This window comes from Mus caroli, unplaced genomic scaffold, assembly GCF_978045245.1.
Source record: "Mus caroli unplaced genomic scaffold, Mus_caroli_1 scaffold_7, whole genome shotgun sequence".
Classification (NCBI taxonomy): Eukaryota; Metazoa; Chordata; class Mammalia; order Rodentia; family Muridae; genus Mus; species Mus caroli.
This window is the reverse complement of record NW_028227262.1, coordinates 97,048,243-97,069,058: the sequence shown is the minus strand read 5'-3', so window position 1 is coordinate 97,069,058 and position 20,816 is coordinate 97,048,243. Positions and strand designations below refer to the sequence as shown.

General features: G+C 43.2%; 1 protein-coding gene across 1 annotated transcript in view; it reads right to left on the bottom strand.

Moving 5' to 3' along the window:
- Positions 1-6,284, bottom strand: part of Skap2 (src kinase associated phosphoprotein 2) — a 154,550-nt gene extending 148,266 nt beyond the window's left edge. The window contains exon 1 of the mRNA XM_021165675.3: positions 6,049-6,284. Coding sequence (XP_021021334.1) covers positions 6,049-6,115 — 67 coding nt within the window. The 5' untranslated portion in view covers positions 6,116-6,284. The remainder of the gene's footprint in view (positions 1-6,048) is intronic.
- Between the last annotated feature and the right edge of the window lie 14,532 nt (positions 6,285-20,816).

Genomic DNA, 20,816 nt, shown 5'->3' with positions numbered 1-20,816 from the left:
TAGACAAATGGGGCTGGATCTGCGGCTTTGTACCTCAAAGCCAGAGTAATATTTCAAAAGGCAGCAATAAAACTCTTGGGTAAATCAAGCGCTCCTCTGGCTGGTTGGAAAAGAGATTTGAAGCTTTTTATTGTGCTCTAAATAGCCCTGCAAATGGTGAAATAGCCTGCCGCGGTGAGCTAGCAAGCCGCCATGGCCCTTTTTTTACCTTCCTTTAGAGGTCGTGTCCTCCTGTTCATATGTAGATTTCCCTGACTCCTTTCTGTAATTCTGGGGAACGTGGTAATTTTACTACAGGAAAAGGTCAGCCTGCACAGGCTGGCCCCTAAGCCCAGGGACTGAGACTCCCTTTTTCTCTGAAAGAGAGGTTTTATTTTACCCACGGGCGCCAGCCACGAAAGAGCGGGTTTGAGGGGTGGGAGGCGGCTACTGGGCTTATGCCAATAAGGCCTGGAAAAGAGGGTGCCACCAACGCAAAAGACCGATGGGGTACCAAGAAAGGCCGCAGGTCAGCACAGCCTGCATCTCACTGAGGAATCACCTCCACTTCCATGGGCATCAACTGCAAGTTGGCCACAGGAAAAGTTATCTCCGTCAAAGTAAACGTGGTGGTAATTTGTTGCTCCTGTTACACCTTAACTTTGTCAAGGGTAAGCCATCCAGTGGGAACAGCTGTAAAAGTCTGGGGCAAGGCAGCTGAAAGATCAGATTTACAACTGCTTTGTCCATAAATGTTAAGGTCTGAAAACACAATGAAAAGATGACGTGGTCTGAGAGCCCAGCAATCCTTGTGCAGTTACATCAGAGGATCACTCCGCAGACAACTGAGCCCTGAGAAGTGAGCACTTAAACAGCCTGCTCACTGAGTGGTTCTTCCAGTCTCCTTTCTGTTTTCTTTTTCTTTATACGTGTGAACCCCTAGAAAAATTGCCACCCTGCCTTCCTTTAGACTGACTGAGGACAAGTATCACACTCACACACACACACTCACACACTCACACACACTTTTTTTTTTTTAAACCATCTTCCATGGTAATCCAACAGTAAAAAGGTACAGGGACAAAAGTCTTCCAATGATAAACTCCTCCACGAGGCAGTCAGCATTCAGCACCTGTCCTCACAAACCCCTACTCTGGAACAGCCTAGATAGAAGAAGACCTGCAGCCTGGAGGTGAGAACAAGGTAACCTCCCTCTTCTCTCTACCTAACACACACACCACCTCTGTGCTGGCCTGAATCTGTCTAAAGGAGAAAACAAGAACTGGGGTGAGCCACCGTTTGCTGAGTCTCACATCAATAAAATAACTGTAAAGACCAACCCTGGTCCCCCAGATGGCTTTACTATTTAACCCCACATGTCTCCCTACTTTATGGTGGGAACCAGATTTTACTTTGTTCAATGAGCTGTCAGTCACCCCAACTTAATGTGTTAACTTAAAGCCTACACTTTCAGCTGCCATCAGAACAGAATCACACTTTCTGTGAAAACAGGGAATGGTCTGACCAAACAGCTACTGAGGAAAATATAAAAATCAATTCAACCAGGCACATGCAGATCAATGGAGCAAAACACCCAAAGTTGGAAAATGGCTAATTGAAAATTTATTGATTGTTCTAGCCAATGCCTTCCCCTGAATTACCTTGCACTTTTGCATGTTACTGCTGAACTGTGGACTTTTAAACATGACAAGAGACATGAAGCAGCACAGATTACCGAGTGCAAGGGGTGAGGCAAATCTGAGTTTTATAATCCAGTCGGCTACAAAATTCTTAAAACTGGCGATACAAGCCAAACGCTTTATTATGATAAAAGGCTGGGCTGTTGAAAGAGAAGGCTGGCCATCTTTCACCCTCTTTAGGTTTATCTAATCAAAAACTTTTCACCACACACTTCAAAGAAACCACAGTGAGTAACACACACGTCTGAGATTTACACTATTCCCACCCACCATTGGGTAGCACCTAATGTAATGTGTTCAGAATGTGATTGGAAGAGAAACGTAAGCTCAGTAGGATGAAAAAGATAGACTTGGCTTTAATTGAAAAAGACAAACTAAATAAATAATGAGGATATAAAACCTAGCCTGTGCCACTTTTATCACCCATATATGACACTTAATATTCAATTTATGGGCAACAACTGAACTGTGTTTCAAACCACCAGAGCCTTTCCCTCCTCGTGTCCTTACCTTCTCTCTACAAGCACTTCAAGGCGAGAATCAGCAGAGATAAACATAATTGGAAAGTTTATTTTTAGTACAGTTAGATGTTTTGAAAGAGACTAATGTTGATTAAGATTACATTAACGATTTAAAATACACATACTTTCAAGAGCCTTACTTAGTAATCCAAGGAAAAATACCTTCACTGGAAAGCCATGCTAAAATAGCCCCCAACAAGAAAAAAGAAGGTGTTTTACTCTTAAGTAAATAGATAAGTAATTTTCCTAATGCTACCTCTTCATTTCCAGATACTATTTGACCCAGACAAAATCTCTATAAACGTCTGGACCCTTGGTTTGCAAACACATATCCATATTTGTAGAGGGAAGGATCTTAGGTGCCATAGGTTGATCTCACGTTCAGATCCAATGTTCTCTTAGCGACTTTATCCTCATTAGTTGCTGCTGCCAAAATGGGGAGGCTTGTCCTGGCTCTGTTGGATAATCCAGGTAAGAAGGTGGCTACTGGTGACTCAGTAGGTGGCACTCTTCCCTTTGCATACTCAGCCAGTGCTCCAGAAGGAAGCTATGAACACTAGATATACCATAAATAATTCTTATAAGGAAAATAAAGCTAAAATGGTAACCAAATTATAAACAGGAATTGGAAAGGTGAGAAACAAGCCATAGTGCACTTGGCATTGAAAAACCCTACCTTGGTTTCAACTGAATTGCATTCTTTATCAAATGCCCCAAACAGTGTTATCTATTACACTGTGTGAAGGAGGTGAAAGAAGAAAAAAAATGTCCTGGAAATCCCCAGTAGGGGGAAAAGGCAATATTTCTAACCAAAACTGCCATCTGAACAAATCTCAAGGTCACCTTGCTAAAACCATATAGTCACTTTCTTATGGCTTGTTCAATTTGGTTTTAATTTTTCAGTACCCTGACGGTTATTTTCTTCTAACAGTGGTTTTATTTTCTAATTTATTAAAAAGGTAACACTTCCCGCTTAGAATCTGTTGTCATGATATGAATGGATGAGAATGAGTGCAAATATCTGATTGCGAACTCCTAGCAGCCCCGTCCTTCCAGGGTGATTAGACCAGTGAGCGCTGCGGGCAGCAGGCAGCACTCCCAGGGCTGTTCACCTGCCTGCCAGAGGAGAACCCACATAAATCAAGGCCATGCTTGCTATTAGTTCTAGTCAAAATATTTGGGTATAAGGTAAGATTAAATGGCCAAGGCTTGGGGCTCTCCTTTGGTTTGAATTATCCAGGATAAACCTGTTCTTTCATTGTTTGGGGGGGGGGGTGTGTCAAAGGTTGATTCAACAAAATTTTATATAAACTGTACTAAAAAGGAATAATTTAACATTTATTTTTAAAAAAATAAAGGCATTTAATTTTTAGTACATTGATTCCATAAAAAATATAACTGTTCAAACTATTACACTGTCATTCTTTCAAGGATATTACTAATTGAGAGTTAAGAGTAGTAACTTTATTTTTGCATTTCCATTCAGTTACTTTTTTAAAGGAAAGGCATGAAAAGAGGACAAATATTGAAATGGTAGTGAAAAGCTACTGTAATCAAAAAGCAAAACAATGACAAAGAAAAACCATGATTAAAAAAAAAAAAAAAACATAAATTTGAGCACCTATTTCAGCAAACACTTGTGTGGCATCTGATGATTTACATGACGAGCATAGGAAACATAAAGTGAGATTATTTTCTTTCTTGTGAAAGCAAAGGACTTGAAACTCCTGTAAAGGTTGGTTTCTAACTAATTCACACTGTGTCATGCATTTTAAGAACCTTGACTGCTTAAAACTACCAGGATCAATATCTCTTCTTCAATTTAAAAAAGAATGCGCTATCTTTATATCTATATACCATAGAGCTATGACAACAATACCTCTAAAATCCAAGTCAATGCAATCACTTCGTTATAATTTTATACTTCTAAATTGTACCATGCACTTTCTCCCAAGAACACCTGAGTGACAGACTTGTCGTCATCCTGCCTCCCCACAAGATTCAAGGGACAAGTGACTACTGAGAGCCTCTAAGGATGTTAATTACACAGAAAATCTTAACAACTTTCTTTGAAAGTTTGTTTAAAATTGTTTTAAGCCATGAAGACTAGCTCACTTTTCTCTATTCCTTTACCATAGATCACACCCACGAGCTAAAAACATCTCCTAAGAATAAAAAGTAATGCTAACTTGTAATCTGCAAAGTTATTGTTTTGATATTTGTTTCTAATCTCTTATGTATTTTATAAAAAACTAATTTCAAACATTATGCTAGTTCAACCTCTAATTTAAAAGATGGCAGAACTAAACAGGAAGTTAGGATTAGCAGGTCAATGTATAATCCTGCTCTCTTTACAGGATACAGGAGAGAGCGAAAACAGTCTGTAATCTGTGAGGGTCAGTGGGTGACGGGTGTTGTAGCCACACATCATAGGATGTTGGAAGAGTGGCTGTGGGTCCAAGCTTTAGAAGTAAAACTGGGTTTGTTTATTTTTTTAATTACAAATATGGACCACTTAAAAACGAAGACATTTCTGGAGCAAAACATTTTTCTGATCTAATTATTAAGATATTTTTCTAAACATGCAATTCCTGCATTGCCTCCCCTCCATAAAATGTTAACTGTAATGAGACCAAACTGGTACTCCTCTAAGCTCTCATATAAGAAAATAAAACACTTCCTTAAATCAGCATCGACAGTTCTTTCATCATTTCTCTTAGTGATATCCATTAATGATGAGAAGCATTTCTCAGAGTGACATAGCACACCCTCACCCTGCATGATGTTCATACAAACACAAGTCTCCATCCACACATAATGCAAACAACCCAACAGCTTAACAGGGTATTATCTGATGCTTGGTCTCATACTGTTGCAACTGTAACTTACTAGTTCAAATGTACCTTTTAGAGGACATTGTTTTTAACGATTAAAATACACAGCACAAGCATCTAAGCGAAACTTTTTAATCCAGGATCTATATTGAAAGGAATGTTTTAGAGATAACCAAACTAAAATTATTCCATTTCCAGATGTTAGCATCTACAAGACAAAGTATATGGTGGTATCTAAGACCATCAGGATAGGTGAGACTTGTGATACTCTAAAAAGATGTATTTTTTACTTTGTGCAGAACTATTGAGCTTTTCTTGATGCTTAGTGGAACTACACACCTCCAGACATTACTGACCTAACCGAGGAACTGAAGAACCACATTTCAACTCCTACAAGTAAGTTCCTATAAATGGGAATGTAAAACCAAAAAGGGGAAGATGAGGTTGCAAAGATGAAGTTCCTTGATCACATGATACAGGAAGTAGGAGTTTTAACACAGCCTTCCTTTTTCACTTTTAATAGTTACTGAGGCTGAAGAAATAGTGGCTATTTGAAAATCGGGCACCCTTCAAAACTATAAACATGTTTGACCTGACTGTTCAAGAAAATGGGGGTGGGGTTGGAAATAGTACCTTTTGGCCTCCTAACTCCCAACACCTGCGGCCCTGCAGAGTCTTTGCAGGCACCTGCATCCTTACTGGCCTGGCCACCCAGGAACTAGTGCTTGGACTTCTGCTTTCGCAGTTCTCAAACATGCATTCATCAACATTTGCTGTCCATCTCCCGCCCTCACATTCCGGTCTTCATGAAACGCATAACTGTCCGGCTCTCCAGGGAGGATCAGCACATTTCAGCATACACGCCCACTCCCTTCTAGTCCCGACATCCCAGTCCCCCTATACGGCCCGCCCCCCACCGTCCGCATAGGGTGAGGGCTAAGCGCTTCTGTCCCTGCCGGCTCGCCGTCCCCGCGCCCCCGCCCCCAGCGTCACCGCCCCCTTCCCGCTCTTTACCTGCCAACAGGTTCCTAATTTCCTCAGGGAGAGGGCCGGGAGAGGAGGTACAGCTGGGGTTGGGCATGATAATGGCTTGGACCTAGACTCGCAATAGCGGTCCGAGTAAGCACCGAGAGGCTACGACTCCGGACACGGCCAGTCCGAAACTGCCAACAAGGAAGTCACTGGCTCTCCAGCCAGCGGTCGCTGGACGCCCGGCCCTGCCCCCTCCCCGCCCGGGAGAATGAGGCGGGGCTATGGGTGAAGGGGCGGGGAGACCGGCCTTAAAACCTGACTGCGCTTGCGTAGACCTTGCTTTCTGAGTGTCTGAAGAAAGCGCCTCCGGGTAGACCACGCCCACACACCGCCGGGCAGGCCACGCCCATACGCGGAAGCGAGCAGGAGGCGAGGCCTCCGAAGGAAGGGAGCGAATTGGAACTGTGTCACCTGACCGGGCCTTGAAGCTCGTCCGCGCCATTTTTGTTACTGGTATGTCAGCCACACCTCTCTTTCTCCAGGATTCCGGAAAATAAAGCCTCCGCAAGGCTTACGCACTTTCCCTTTAAGGGGTCATCTAAATACTGGTCGTTCCCACCAAGGTTTAAACCCCTGTCTGGTAACCCACCAAGAAGTTTCTACCATTACCCCTCAACTGGCATGGCTTTCTTTGTCCCACTAGATGAAGGTAACGGAGTCCCATTTTCCGCCAATCCTTCCTGAGAGTCTTAGTCCTAAAACGGCGGAGCGTTCTGATTGGCGCTGACATTACTTTCCTACTTATTCTTGGTGTGGTTGATTTCTGACGGAATTAGTTCTAGATATTATCCTTGTAGGGTCAGGCACCTGAAATGTGCCAGAAAGCCACCTGTACCGTTGCCCACTCTAAGTATTTTTTCATTGCAAATAGTGCTTAGAACAGTGAAAATATAAAATTTACTTCAATCTAGTCAGCAAAGGTTGAGTCTTTCAATATTACACATTTACACTTAAAATCCAAAAAGTTCTGGGTCCTTTAGTCTTTAAAATGGGTGGTGTGTGTGTGTGTAGAAATGATAATTACATTCAAGTGCCATCAACCTTTACAATCCATTAAAACCTACTGTGTAGACATATTTGTCATGAAGATGACGCTACCAGAGCTACTGAAGTACAAAAAAGGATGATACAAGTCTTCAGAGAAGAACTGACAAGGGAAAACATTTTGAATGTAAAGTGTGTATTTAGTTAAAAATATGCTTGGAAAGGTGACTAATGATACACATCAAGTTGCACCTTCCACTTTCCTTTGCCAGGCACATCATTTTCAAAATGACATATGAATATCACCTACCTACATTGGTAGAAACAAACAGTGGTTTGTTTGTTATTATTTCTTCTAGGTTGTGCTCAGAATGTTGTGTCAAAGATCCAATCAGGAGTATGTTTGTAGGAGGCACAGTATGGTGTGGGGGAAGGGGGTGCCTCTGTGAGACATGCTGAGATACCAGCACACGAAGGTATAGTATAGAATATTTTGGGCATGGGGAGGGGAATTGAGTGGAGACAGAGAAAAGCAGAGGGGAGGGAGAGGGGGGGAGAGGGGGGGGAGAGGAGGCGAGAAGACAGGAGAGGAGAGGAGAGGAGAGGAGAGGAGAGGAGAGGAGAGGAGAGGAGAGGAGAGGAGAGGAGAGGAGAGGAGAGGAGAGGGGTCGGGGAGGGAAAGGAAGGGGAGAGGAGAGGAGAGGAGAGGCAGACTATAAGCATGTAGAGAGCACAGGGAGGCGCATGGAGAGAGACGGTAAGGAGCAGGAGCAATAGAAGAGAAGGGAGCAAGAGAGAGAGGGAGAGAGAAGGGGGGCAAGCAGCCCCTTTTATAGTGAGTCAGGCACACCTTACTGTTGCCAGCTAACTGTGAGGCGGTGCCTAGACTAAATGCCAACACATGTACCCTGCAGCTTTCTCCTTCTCCTCCTCCTCCTCCTCCTCCTCCTCCTTCTTCTTGTTCTTCTCCCTCTCCCCACCTCTCCCTCTCCCCCTCTTCCTCTTCCTCTTCTTCTCCATTTATCTATTTATTATTTTGTTTTCAAGACAGGGTCTCTCTGTCTTAGAACTTACTAGACCAGGCTGTCCTTGAACTCACAGAGCTCCACCTGCTTTTACCTCAATGAGTGCTGAGATTAAAGGCATGTGCCACTATCCCAGCTTTTTTTTTCTTTTTTTTTTCCCCCTCCACTTTTCTTTAGACCAATGTTCTTTATACTTTAGTCGGCCTTAGAATCACAGAAAGAAGCTACTAAAGTATGGAGCCTAAAATCCTATCAAATAAATTGGGATTAAATGGAAAACAGTATTTAATTTAATTTTGGTTTTGAGAACTATATTACTACTGTTTCCTAACTCTTAACAAAGTAAAATTTGTAATAAGTGTCATCTTCAACTAGAATAAAATAGTTCTATTAATATTTCATCAAAATGACTGGGGGACAGCGCAGAGCATCAGAGCAATGTGCTTAGCATGTACAGTTAGCAGTACCAAGTGAGTACATACCTGTGTCTTTCAGATTGTACTAGTAAAAATTAACACTCAAACGTACTATGACATTTCTGTCATTCTCAAAGAGATGACATAAAACATTGATTTTAAAAAGGAAAATTGAAATCTATAGGTACCTATATCTTACAAAACAGCAAAAACAAAAGCTTAATAAGTAAAACATGCATAATAATAACAAAAAAGACATCTCCAAAGTGTCTGTTTAATCAAAATGGAATCCAAAGTCCCTACCCAGATGAGCAATGTGATAAGTTATTAGAAAAAAAAAAAAGAGTGCTGAAAATTAGAATTCTCTCTTGTGGGGTTAAAAGTGAATTTCATTCTTCCGACTTGAAAGAATTAAGAACTGTTAATAAACTACAAACTCATCCACTTTTCTAAATAAGAAACTATTGCATAGACAGTCTGTGTTAGGAAAGATTATCCCTTCCTTTACTCTTGTCCTACAGAATTTTCTGTCCTCTCACATGTTTTATTAAGAGGCTCTAAATGTTTCAATACTTTGTTGCCTTCAGAAAGAACTGACTACATTTATTTTTATTCGTGTGTCTTTTTTATTTGTACTCCATTCATTCCACAAAGGAATTGAGGTGATTTGCTCTGTATCAAATAGACAGCTCTCTAGAGTAGATCAAATGGGCAGTGTCTGCTCTGCTCATTATGACAAGTCATTCTTGTTAGCAAGAGACAAGAAACTATTAAAATTGCCTTAAATGTAGAGCATCTAGGAGTCCAAATCAAAAAGGCAATACCAGAAAATGGACTTTTTTATGAAACACACTTCCTCTAGCAAGCCATTCTGAGACACAGGCCCATGATGTATTCGCTTAGGCAATGTTTAGTATATGCCATGATTTCTACTGTTTATTATTAAAGTTACTGGATTGATTGTAAGATGGAAAGAGAAAGAGAGGCTGAAAGAAATTGTTCCTGTTTCTCTTGTTTTCATGCAAAAATTAGTAGAGAAATCAAATTGTACTTTTCATACTTTAGTTGCATTAGGATGATGATGATGATGATAATGATAATAATAATAAAAGAAACTTTAAATCTCAACCCAAAAGAGACTGAGGCCTTCATACCATTCCACAGAAAAATACTAGACTCTAGGAATAGCTCTTGATTTTTTTTCTCAAAAATAGATCACATAACATATAGCAAGGACACATGCTCCACTATGTTCATAGCAGCCTTATTTATAATAGTCAGAAGCTGGAAAGAACCCAGATGTCCCTCAACAGAGGAATGGATACAGAAAATGTGGTACATTTACACAATGGAGTACTACTCAGCTATTAAAATCAATGACTTCATGAAATTCTTAGGCAAATGGATAGAAGTAGAAAATATCATCCTGAGTGAGATAACCAGTCACAAAAGAACACACATGGTATGCACTCACTGTTAAGTAGATATTAGCCCCAAAGCTTGGAATACCCAAGATACAATTCACAGACCATATGAAGCCAAGAAGAAAGAACAAAATTCAGATGCTTCAGTCCATCTTAGAAGGAGAAACAAAATACTCACAGGTGTTAGAGGGTAAGAGGGACTTGGGAGGAAGAGAAGAAGGACAGGCAGAAAAGGGGGGTGGGCAGGATCAAGTATGGAAGGAGTCAAGGATGATATATAGAGGGTCAGGAATTTAAACAGAGGTGTGTAGCAATGGGGGATGGGGAACTGGGGATAGCCACCAGCAAGTCCCAGATGCCAGGAAAGCAAGAGGCTCCCAGGACCCAACAGGGATGAGATTAGCTGAAATGCCCAACAAAGGGAAGAGAGAACCTGTAGAAACCATATTCAGAGGTTAGGCAAGGCCCCCTATTGGGGGGAGGGGGCACCCACTTATCTCCAAATTTTTAACCCAGAATGGCTCCTGTCTAAAGGAAGTATGGGACAAAGTATGGAGCAGAGACTGAAGGAAAGGCCATCAGAGACTGCCCCACCTGGGGATCCATCCCATGTACAGATACCAAACCCAGACACTATTGAGGATGCCAAGAAGTGGTTGCTGACAGGAGTCTGTTATAGCTGTCTCCTGAGAGGCTTTGCCAGAACCTGACAAACACAGAGGCAGATGCTCACAGCCAACCGTTGGACCCCAACAGGGACCCCAGTGGAGGAGTTAGAGAAAGGAGTGAGGGAGCTGAAGGGGTTTGCAACCCCATAGGAAGAACAGCAATATCAACCAACCAGACACCCCCCCCAGAGCTCCCCGGGACTAAACCACCAACCAGAGTACCCATGGAGGGTCCCATGGCTCCAGCTGCATATGTAGCAGAGGATGGCCTTGTCTGGCATCAATGGGAGGAGAGGTCCTTGGTCTTGTGAAGGCTGGATGCCCCAGTGTAGGGGAATGCCAGGGTGGGAAGGCAGGAGTATTAAATTAAATACTGTTTTCCATTTAATCAGAATTTCTTTGGTAGAACTTTAGGCTCCATGCCTTAGTAGCTTCTCTCTGTGATTCTAAGGCAGACTAAAGTATAAAGATCATTGGTCTAAAGAAAGCTGGAGGGAAAAGAAAAAGAAAAAAAAAGCTGGGATAGTGGCACATGCCTTTAATCTCAGCACTCACTGGGTAGGGGAACACCCTCATAGAAGCAGGGGCAGGAGCAGGGGATGGGGGTTCTGGAAGGGAAACCAGAAAAGGGTTTGAAATGTAAATACATAAAATAGCCAATTAAAAAAATAGATCGTCTATTTCAAATATATATATATATACATATATATATATATATATGTATATATATATATATATAAAACTACACCCCTTTTTTATTACTTTCAAGATAAATGTAGAGTGCTGAACAAGGACATGCCCGCAGGCCTATATTTAAAAGAATGTAGGTGTGCCTAGAAGGAAAGTAGACAATGGCCAAACACAATTTACCTTTCCCTCCCCCAACCCTCTCATTTTCTTTTTTGGCTAGCTTTTGTAGTCTTATGAAGAAAGATTATCCTTAGGCATAAAATCTGTTGTTTAATTTTTCCATAATAAAAGTTAACAGCTTTTGTTACACACTTATGATGGTCAAGAATCCACAAGCAGATTGACATGATCCTGGCTCAACATCTCTCATGAGGCTATATGGCAGTCATTCACAGATTTGACCGTAGCTAAGAGGATCTGACTGAAGATAACTCACCCATGAACTTCTGGTTGGCACCCGTTGTTCCTCTTTGGCCACTGGGAATGTTCTTGACAACATAGGTTTTTCTTCAGGATAGATGAGTGCCAGGATAGAGCAATGTAACAGCTGGCTTTTCCAGAGCAAGTACCAAGAGATGAAGCAACTAAGACAGATCTGTGCTCTTGTAAGCTGGATCTATTAGACAAAAGAAGTAACTGAGGTGATATTTAGTTCTAAGTTTAACCCATTTTTTTTTTCTGAACCTGTCTTTTAAAACTTGTAAATTTTTAAACCTGTCTTTCAAGTCATCTAGTAGTAGCTTGTAAAGGGTATTTAGAAATGAAGATTTGTTTCCTAACTGTATTTCCATTTGAAGTTTCTAGGTATGATGTGAGTTTATCATTATATAGCAGTAAACATGAAAAATTGCATTCCCATTGGAACTCGTGTGAATTCATCCACCCTAAAAGCTGTAGCATTGAACCCAGTGAGAGCCAGACGATTCTGATAGAGCTAGCTCATGATTGAGCCTTTAGGTTCTACTTCCTTTGTCTTAGTTGTTTGTGCCAGAGATCTAGGTCACAGCCTATGCTTACCAAGCAAGTGTGCTACCACATTTCCAGCCTATGCCATAGCTATCACACAGGTTATAAAGTTTATTAAGATAACAAGGCAGCACACTTATCCACTCAACTTGCTGTCCCTCTGATTTGCACACACATGTACTCAGATCCTTTTCTGTCCAGGCCAATTCATTTTAATATAAGAATAATAAACAGTTTTCCATGGATTGGATTTGAGCTCCAAGACATTCTATCTTTAGGATTCTGCCAGTTAGAAATAAGATGAGAGAACCCTCCCTCTAGTTCTGGATCTGTCAGATAGTTGGTTCCTACCTAATCATAAGCCCCCTCTTCCTTTCCAGACTCAATGCACACACACCTCGCCAGCAACCTACACAAGGCCTCATGCATGCTAAGTTTCAACTGAGCCCTACCACCAGCCTAGCTGTGAAAGACTCCAAAACTCCCAAAGGGAGGCACTTACTCAAGCCTCGGGTCAGCCGCGCACCCAAGAAGACACTGAGACCGGTACTTAAGATGTATAGGGAGTAAGATTTAATACAACAACGACAAGAAAGCAAACAAAACAAACAAAAAGCACATATACCAGATATCTGGGGTCGGACCTCATGCAGCCTGCAAGGTGCAGAGGAGATCCGGCCCCTAGCCCAAATTTTCACAGGCTTTTATAAGAGGAGGGCAAGGGGGGAGCAGGGCAGGGAAAATACAGTTTTTACGTCACTAAGTGATTCAGCCAAGGGTTTTTCCAAAGTGCTTTTGCAACCGCGTCCCACACTTTGGCCATGTACTTGATTCATTAGAACTGAGGTTTTTACTCACACCCTTATCTCAAAAATGTCCCTGGCACAGTCCTTAGTTGGGAGGGGTAGGACTGGGTTCGTTCCAGGAAACCCTTATCTCAGAAATGTCCCCGGAACAGTTTTCATTTGAGAGGGGGTCTGACTCTGGTGTGAGAGTTCAGAATGTACTCTGGGGTGAGAGTTCTGGAGGGTTCCGGGAACAATCTCCAGATGGGAGGGGTAGGAGGGCTCTGAGTTGGAGAGTTCAGTAATTTTCCTCTTTCATTCCCCCCTTCTTTTAGTAAATAATTCTAATCTTAGAATTTCAGATACTGCATAATGCACCAAATGAAAGACTCTATTTTAACATGGGAACAAAAACAGAATAAGAAGCATTAGTAAACAGAACTAGGCAGGGGCCCTTTTAGCGAGGCTTGAGGGTCTGGGCATGATGTAGGTGCACGTAGATCAGATCTCTGGCTGGAACTGGTGAGATGTCCTTGGGATACCCAGCTCGTTTACTGTCTCAGCTGTTGGGATCCCTGGAGCAATGTCGTCCGTGTACTCAGTCCAATTTTTCCCAGTTGTGACCAGACCACCTGCAAGCCTTTTAACTTAGCATACAGAGCATTATTAACAACATAGGTTTAAACACATCATTTGAGACTATGATGGGCATAGGAGTTTCATAAAAGATCTTAAAAAGAGTAAAACTGAATTAAGAAATAGGGCATAGGGAAGGAACACCAAGTCTGTGCCAGTCTCTACGATTAATTTAGTCAAGGTCTGTCATAGAGTTTTAAACTAATTTTTATCTATCCTGAGCTCTGAGGTCTATACACACAATGTAATTTTTGACCTCTGAATACTTGGCCACACCCTGACTTACCTGGGCAACATCATCTGACACTATTGCTTTTGGCACTCTGAACCTTGGAAAAATTTTCTTCAATAATCTTCTTGATGACTATGTGAGCAGTCTCATTTATCCATTTTGAGAACGTTTTTTCTTAGTAAAGTTTATTTCTCAGTTGATGTCAGGTCTGTCTTTTCAAGGGAGGACTAGTTTTCTTTCTTTCAGTTTTTACCATTTTATACAGGGTTTCTTTTACCAGTCTTAATTTGTCTATAACTTGATAGTCTTCAGACTGCCAGGATCATTGCTCTTTGGGATGCCTGTTTTTGGCGGTTAGATCTGCCATCTGATTTCTTTTGTTCACAGCATCTTAGGTCTTTTTCTGTAGATGTCAACAGCTCTCTTTGTCTGTATATTGTTCCATACAGTGGCAAAAGCATACCTGCTGTCAGTGTAGACTTTTATAAAGCTTGTATCAAAGCCACAAGTTTAGCTTTTTGGGCTGAAGTCCCTTTAGGGAGGCTGCTGGCCTAGATCACTTGCTTTTTGTCCACCGCTGCACTGCTGTCCCCGCCTTCCGCTTACCTTCAATCGTGAGGCTACTGCCTTCCGTGTACCAGCTCAAACTCTCAGGCCAAGGCTGATCTGATCTTTACTTGCCGAGGTAAGTAGCCCCCTCTGTTGGTAGATGGCCCCATGGATATGAGCTGCTTTTCATCAACTACTGCTGCTCCTGTGACAAAGCTGCTGCCATCTGTGTACCAGGCAGGCACACCTGGCCAAGGCTGATCAGTCAGATCTCTCCTTGTTCCAGTTTCCTCAGCCAGGACATCAGCACATTGATGTACAGGAGTGGAGTCATCCGCCAAGGAGCAGTAAACTCTGGTAGTGGGTATAGTCACATGCTGACCCAGAGTAAGCTTGTCAGCGTCTTTAACAAGCAGGGCTGCCTTTATGCTGTCAAAGGCTTCAACAAAAAGCTCTGATAATGTGTCCATCAGTCAGGGGAACAATTGGATCATGTTTTCCAGAGCATTAGTCAGCCATCGGTCAGGGGGCTGAACCACACTTTTAGGGCATGTGCCAAGTTTTGTCTCAGAGTCAGTTTATCTGCGTCCTTGACTAGAAGCCACTATGTGCAGACAAGCAGGTCATCTTACAGTCACCAGGTCTAATTTTCACAAGTATGCCACCGGTCTTTTTCAGGGTCCCAATCTCTGAGTAAGAACCTCTTTGGCAATTCTTTTGTTCTCAGTCACATCTAGGAGTCCCAAAGTTGGGGACAACATTAGGGCAGTCTCAATAGCATCTAAGGCCATCCAAGGTTGTTCTTTATTTTTTATACGAAGGGCTGTTTATCTTTTTAATTCAGCAAAACCTGGAATCCACAGTCTGCAAAGGCCTGCAGTGTCCAGGAACCTTTTAAACTTGCTTTGCACTGGTCAGTGGAGGAATATGAAACACAGTCTCTTTTTAGCTGCTTTTAACAGGTAGGCCACCGGTCTCTTTTAAGGACTCAGCTTCTGTGTTAGCACCCCTTCTGCTTTTTCTTTACTTTCAGCCACAAACAGGTGAAGGGTTTGGTCATGAGGGGGGGCTCCTCTTCTTTTTGTTAGGGCAGTCTCTCACTCAGTGCTCTTTTTCTTTAACAGATAACAGTAAACACTTTGATCTTCAGCCAAAAGCTTGCTTTTTGTTGCCGGGTACTAAGTTTTCTAGTCTCCCTGACTTTTGTGACCAGCATTTCATTTCTCTTATCTTTTTTAGAAAATTTTCTGGCTCCCTGTTTCTTACAGATCATCTCTAAGTGCTAGTATTATTAGCAAGTGTCACTTTGCTAGGTTCTAGTCTTTGTCATTTATTTCTCTTTGCTCCTGTTTTTTCTTTCTTCTGCCTCCTGCCTCTCTCTCTCTCACACACACTTTCTCTGCCTCTTTCACTAGATCACATAACTGTCTCCCTCTCTATCTATAAATATATCTTTTTGTTCTCTTTCCTTTGAATGTTATCTAATTATTACATCTATATTCTGTCACTTAACTTTTTTCATAGTTTACCTCTTTTTACTGTTAGGTCAGATTGTCGGGGCACTTTCAGTCCCACAGAGACGAGACCTCATCAGAGCCTGGCAGTTAGACCCATAGGTGCTCCTTACCTTGTATGTCTCCTTCACCGGAGCCCAGAACAGACTCACTGCCAACAACTCAGGGCAGTGCCTGAGAAGAGAAAACACATGGGGCAGAGAAGGGAGTGCAGTTCTCACATCAGACCACTGATATTTCAAAATGAACACAATTTTTTTCTGTTTACAAGAGACAGGATACAGGGGACAGGAGAATGAGCCTTTCTCCCACCCAGGAGGCAGGCAAAGGCTGAAAACAAATCCTTTGATGTGAAGAGCCCAGCGCCGAGTCTCCGCTGCGTGCCGGACGTGGTGTAAACTCCTGGGAGTGGCAAACAAACGCTGGCAGGCAGAGGCAGCAATTTAACTATTTAACTACCTGATAGACACCTAGTGTTCTCTGCACTGTTTTCCCGCATGGCTTGAGCCCTTGGAGGCGGCGGCGGCGGGGGAGTGAGCACAAAGGAGTGTGGGCATGCACCCGGGGGGAAGCCAAAGGAGGGACAGCGGCCGGCCGCAGTCGGCCCCTCCCCAGCTGTGGCAGGCTTCACGGCCACTCCGGGACTGGCAGGCGGGGGCCGGCAGGCCGCTGCACTCACTATCAGCATTTTACAACTCATTCGCAGGGCACAGACAGCCTCCGTTGCTGCTGTGTCTGCAGAAGCCAGAACCTCAGCGCCACTGCTGCTATCAAAGCCCTACCCGCGCTGCCAAAGCCAGAAATTTTTAGCCCAGCTCTGCAATCTCAGAGCTCTTTTGAGCAGTCTGGGACTCACCAGCACTGAGGTTTTTTTTTTTCCCTTTTTTTTTCCTTTTTTAAAACTATTGCTGACAAATTTTGTCCTGACGTCAGTCCAAGTCTACAGTCGACAAAGGGTTAACACACACACACACACACAGTCTTGTCACGTGACACAAACACAACCAGCCAAACGCCACTTTCTGACGGGGTCGGATTCCACATTGACTCTTTTTCCTGATAGGGGTGGGATTCCACATCCACTCCCGCTCTGGCAGAGAGAACACTCTCTCTCTCTCTCACTCTGCCAGGCAACAGCCAGGTCTTTTTAACTGTTCTGTACCCTGGGCACTCCTTCCAGGGTCTCCCTTGGAACATCTTTTTTGGGGTGCGGACCGTGAGGCCATAGACAGTCCTCTCACAGCCACTGCCAGAATAAACCCACAATCTCAGAATACACAAATGCAGCAGTTCCACACCTACACACCCAGCAGATTGTCCCATTTTCTAGAATAATAGCAGACACGACAAAAGCAGACACAAGACTTGAGATAAAAAGAAAAAAACCAAAGCACGAGGTGGGACTCGAACCCACGATCTCGCAACCTGAAGCACGAGGTGGGACTCGAACCCACGATCTCGCAACCTGAAGCACGAGGTGGGACTCGAACCCACGATCTCGCAACCAGAAGCACGAGGTGGGACTCGAACCCACGATCTCGCACCCTGAAGCACGAGGTGGGACTCGAACCCACGATCTCGCACAGAGGGGTCCACTAAGCGTCCTTAGTCCTCCCCTTGTCCTCCTGGGACGTCTCCCAGGGCGCACAGACGGTGGACACCTGGACACGTCTGTCTTTTGTCCACACCCTACGCTCCTACCCGGAGCGCGGTCTCACTGTGCACATTGCACACTGAGCGTCTGCAAAACCGAAACTGCGATCGCACCAGATACAGAACAGCCTATCTGGCCTCTCAGAGACAAACAAAACACAGACACCAGACCAAAACAGAACAGCAGAATAGTAAATCTTACTTCTGAGTGGGTCCAGGACTTCTGGGTGGTCGCGCTGATTCCCGGCCAACGCACCAAATGAAAGACTCCAAAACTCCCAAAGGGAGGCACTTACTCAAGCCTCGGGTCAGCCGCGCACCCAAGAAGACACTGAGACCGGTACTTAAGATGTATAGGGAGTAAGATTTAATACAACAACGACAAGAAAGCAAACAAAACAAACAAAAAGCACATATACCAGATATCTGGGGTCGGACCTCATGCAGCCTGCAAGGTGCAGAGGAGATCCGGCCCCTAGCCCAAATTTTCACAGGCTTTTATAAGAGGAGGGCAAGGGGGGAGCAGGGCAGGGAAAATACAGTTTTTACGTCACTAAGTGATTCAGCCAAGGGTTTTTCCAAAGTGCTTTTGCAACCGCGTCCCACACTTTGGCCATGTACTTGATTCATTAGAACTGAGGTTTTTACTCACACCCTTATCTCAAAAATGTCCCTGGCACAGTCCTTAGTTGGGAGGGGTAGGACTGGGTTCGTTCCAGGAAACCCTTATCTCAGAAATGTCCCCGGAACAGTTTTCATTTGAGAGGGGGTCTGACTCTGGTGTGAGAGTTCAGAATGTACTCTGGGGTGAGAGTTCTGGAGGGTTCCGGGAACAATCTCCAGATGGGAGGGGTAGGAGGGCTCTGAGTTGGAGAGTTCAGTAATTTTCCTCTTTCAGCTGTAAGGCCAATTTGTTTAACCATTTAATTCTAACCTGTTATTCTACTTCTAACTGTCTCTGAGACCAAGTCTCAATTAAACCTACTTTCAGTAAGGAAATGTTTGGTCTTGATTACATTTAGTCTTCCTGGAAGCTGACTGTCTTACCCCTGTTAGGAATTGAATATTAAATAGATCCCTACAGAGTTGTGTGTTTGAACATTTGGGCCCCTGCCACACCCACTCCAGTAAAAACTGTGTGCCACACCCAAAAGCTTGGACACAGTCCTGAGGCAAAAAGTTTCACGGAAACTTAGTCTCCTGGAGCCTTGGCATCCCATAGCACGAATGCTCCAAATTGTCCTTGCATTAGTCAGTGAATAGATCTATGTGCTTTCTTTCAGTATTGTTTTATTATAGGTGCCTCCAAGCAATGACTTGCCAAATACCTAAGCAAAATTGAACTTTGCTTCCTGGCCTTCACCAATGTCCTAGGCAGTCCTTGAGCCAACCCTGGGCTTGGAATTCAGTAAGAATGTTACCTATTCAGTAACATTCAGAATTGCCTCTAGTATTGTAAGAGAGATAATGAAAGAATTCAGGCACTACTATCTACTACATAGAGTTAGAAATCTCGGGGCAAGCTTAACAAAGTAAGTTTAGAATTCTTATTATAGTTATGTATGGCAGACTACATTACTTAATATTGAAAGTCCCCTACACAATCACTTAGAATAAAAGTCGAGTCACTCTCATATACAGGAATTTACAATGGTTTAGGAAATAGATTGGGCTGTGATTTGAGGAAGAACTAGAATATTGCATCATTCATGAGAAGGTTAGCTAGAGCAGAACTCCCTAATTAGAACCATGGCTTAGGCGTGAAAGCCCTTGCCCCAGGAGTGTAAAGACCTCACACCTGGCTTCTAAGAATATGGCTGACCTTAGATAGAGCTGACTTTGTCTCAGTTGTTTTATTGCCTAGTTCCTGCCAGTCTTTATGTATGCATTCCTCTGTTTTGTGTAAGAGTCATTAAGCATCTGGTAACTTCAATGTACCTTGACTGATGTGTCACCTAACTTCCTTATTTCCTTCTGTATTAAAAATCTGATGCTTGCTTTGAGAAATTACATTCAGATACAACCCTCTCTCTGGTGTCCGTGTCTGTTTGTCATCCCACTGACTTCTTGTCCACCCAATTGCTGAAATCCTGATTCCCAGCAGGTGGAAGGACCGACTGGGTCCAGTCCGTGGCAGTCCCCCAACTGGTAGTACTGTTTTTTAAAGCATGGAACCTTTTGGACATGGGATCTAGTTGGCAGATATAGGACCCTAGAGGAGGCACTGGAAAGGGATAGCCGATCCTGAATCCTTGCCCCAAGCTCTCTGCTTCCTGACAACACAATGTAACCAGCTGCCTCAAGCAGCTATAGCTGCCAGGCCTTCACCACCATGATAGACTGTACCCTCTCAAACAGGTTCAAATTGTTTTTTTTTTTTAAATACATTTTATTGCTGGATAAGGAAAATGAATTCACTCAGTCTTATGCACAGGGGTTCTCTTCCACCTGGAGCTCCTGAGAAGAGAGGAACCGAAACCCTTGTCACCTTCTGTCACTCATCAGTCTCAGTCCCCAAGGCTCACTAAGAACATGCAGAGAAAATACTTTTTCCTTATGATCTAAAGCTTAATGAGCAGTCCTCCTCTCTGTGTGAACTCTTTTACTCCTGCTCTGCCCCATATGGTCAGTTTGAACATGAACAAGTACACAGAAAACATTTCCTCCTCTTTAACTCTTTAAACCCAAGTCTCTGCTTTCTGCTCAAGAGACATGATGGCTGACCTTGAAAATTCTATTTTATTGTGTTCATAGCAGAGTTAGGGGGAGTCGTCACCTGTTCAGTAAAGGGTAAGGTGCAGAGCTGCTTGTTATTTAAATTTCTCCAGCCCTCCTTTCTCAAGCTGGCTCTGATCATCATCACTCCCTGACATTCTAGCAATTCATTAAGAGTTTAAGTGAGGAACTTTGGTCTGTGAAGCCATGTCTTGGGGCACCTTCATTTTTCTATGCTGCAAGCTAGGCCTGGTAGCTCCAAGCCCACTTTTTCAGGTACTTAAGAGATGAGAAAGAATGGTAAGTTCATGGCCTACATTGACTAAAAGTTTAACACCAGCCTGGGGACTTAGTGCTATTATCTAAAATAAAGAGTAAAACCTGAAGACTGGAATGCAGCTCAGTGTTAGAGTGCTTGCCTAGTAAATGTGGGGTCCTAGGTTCAATTCCCAGTGTGCCCCCCTCAAAGAAAGTAGCTTTAGATGAAAGATAA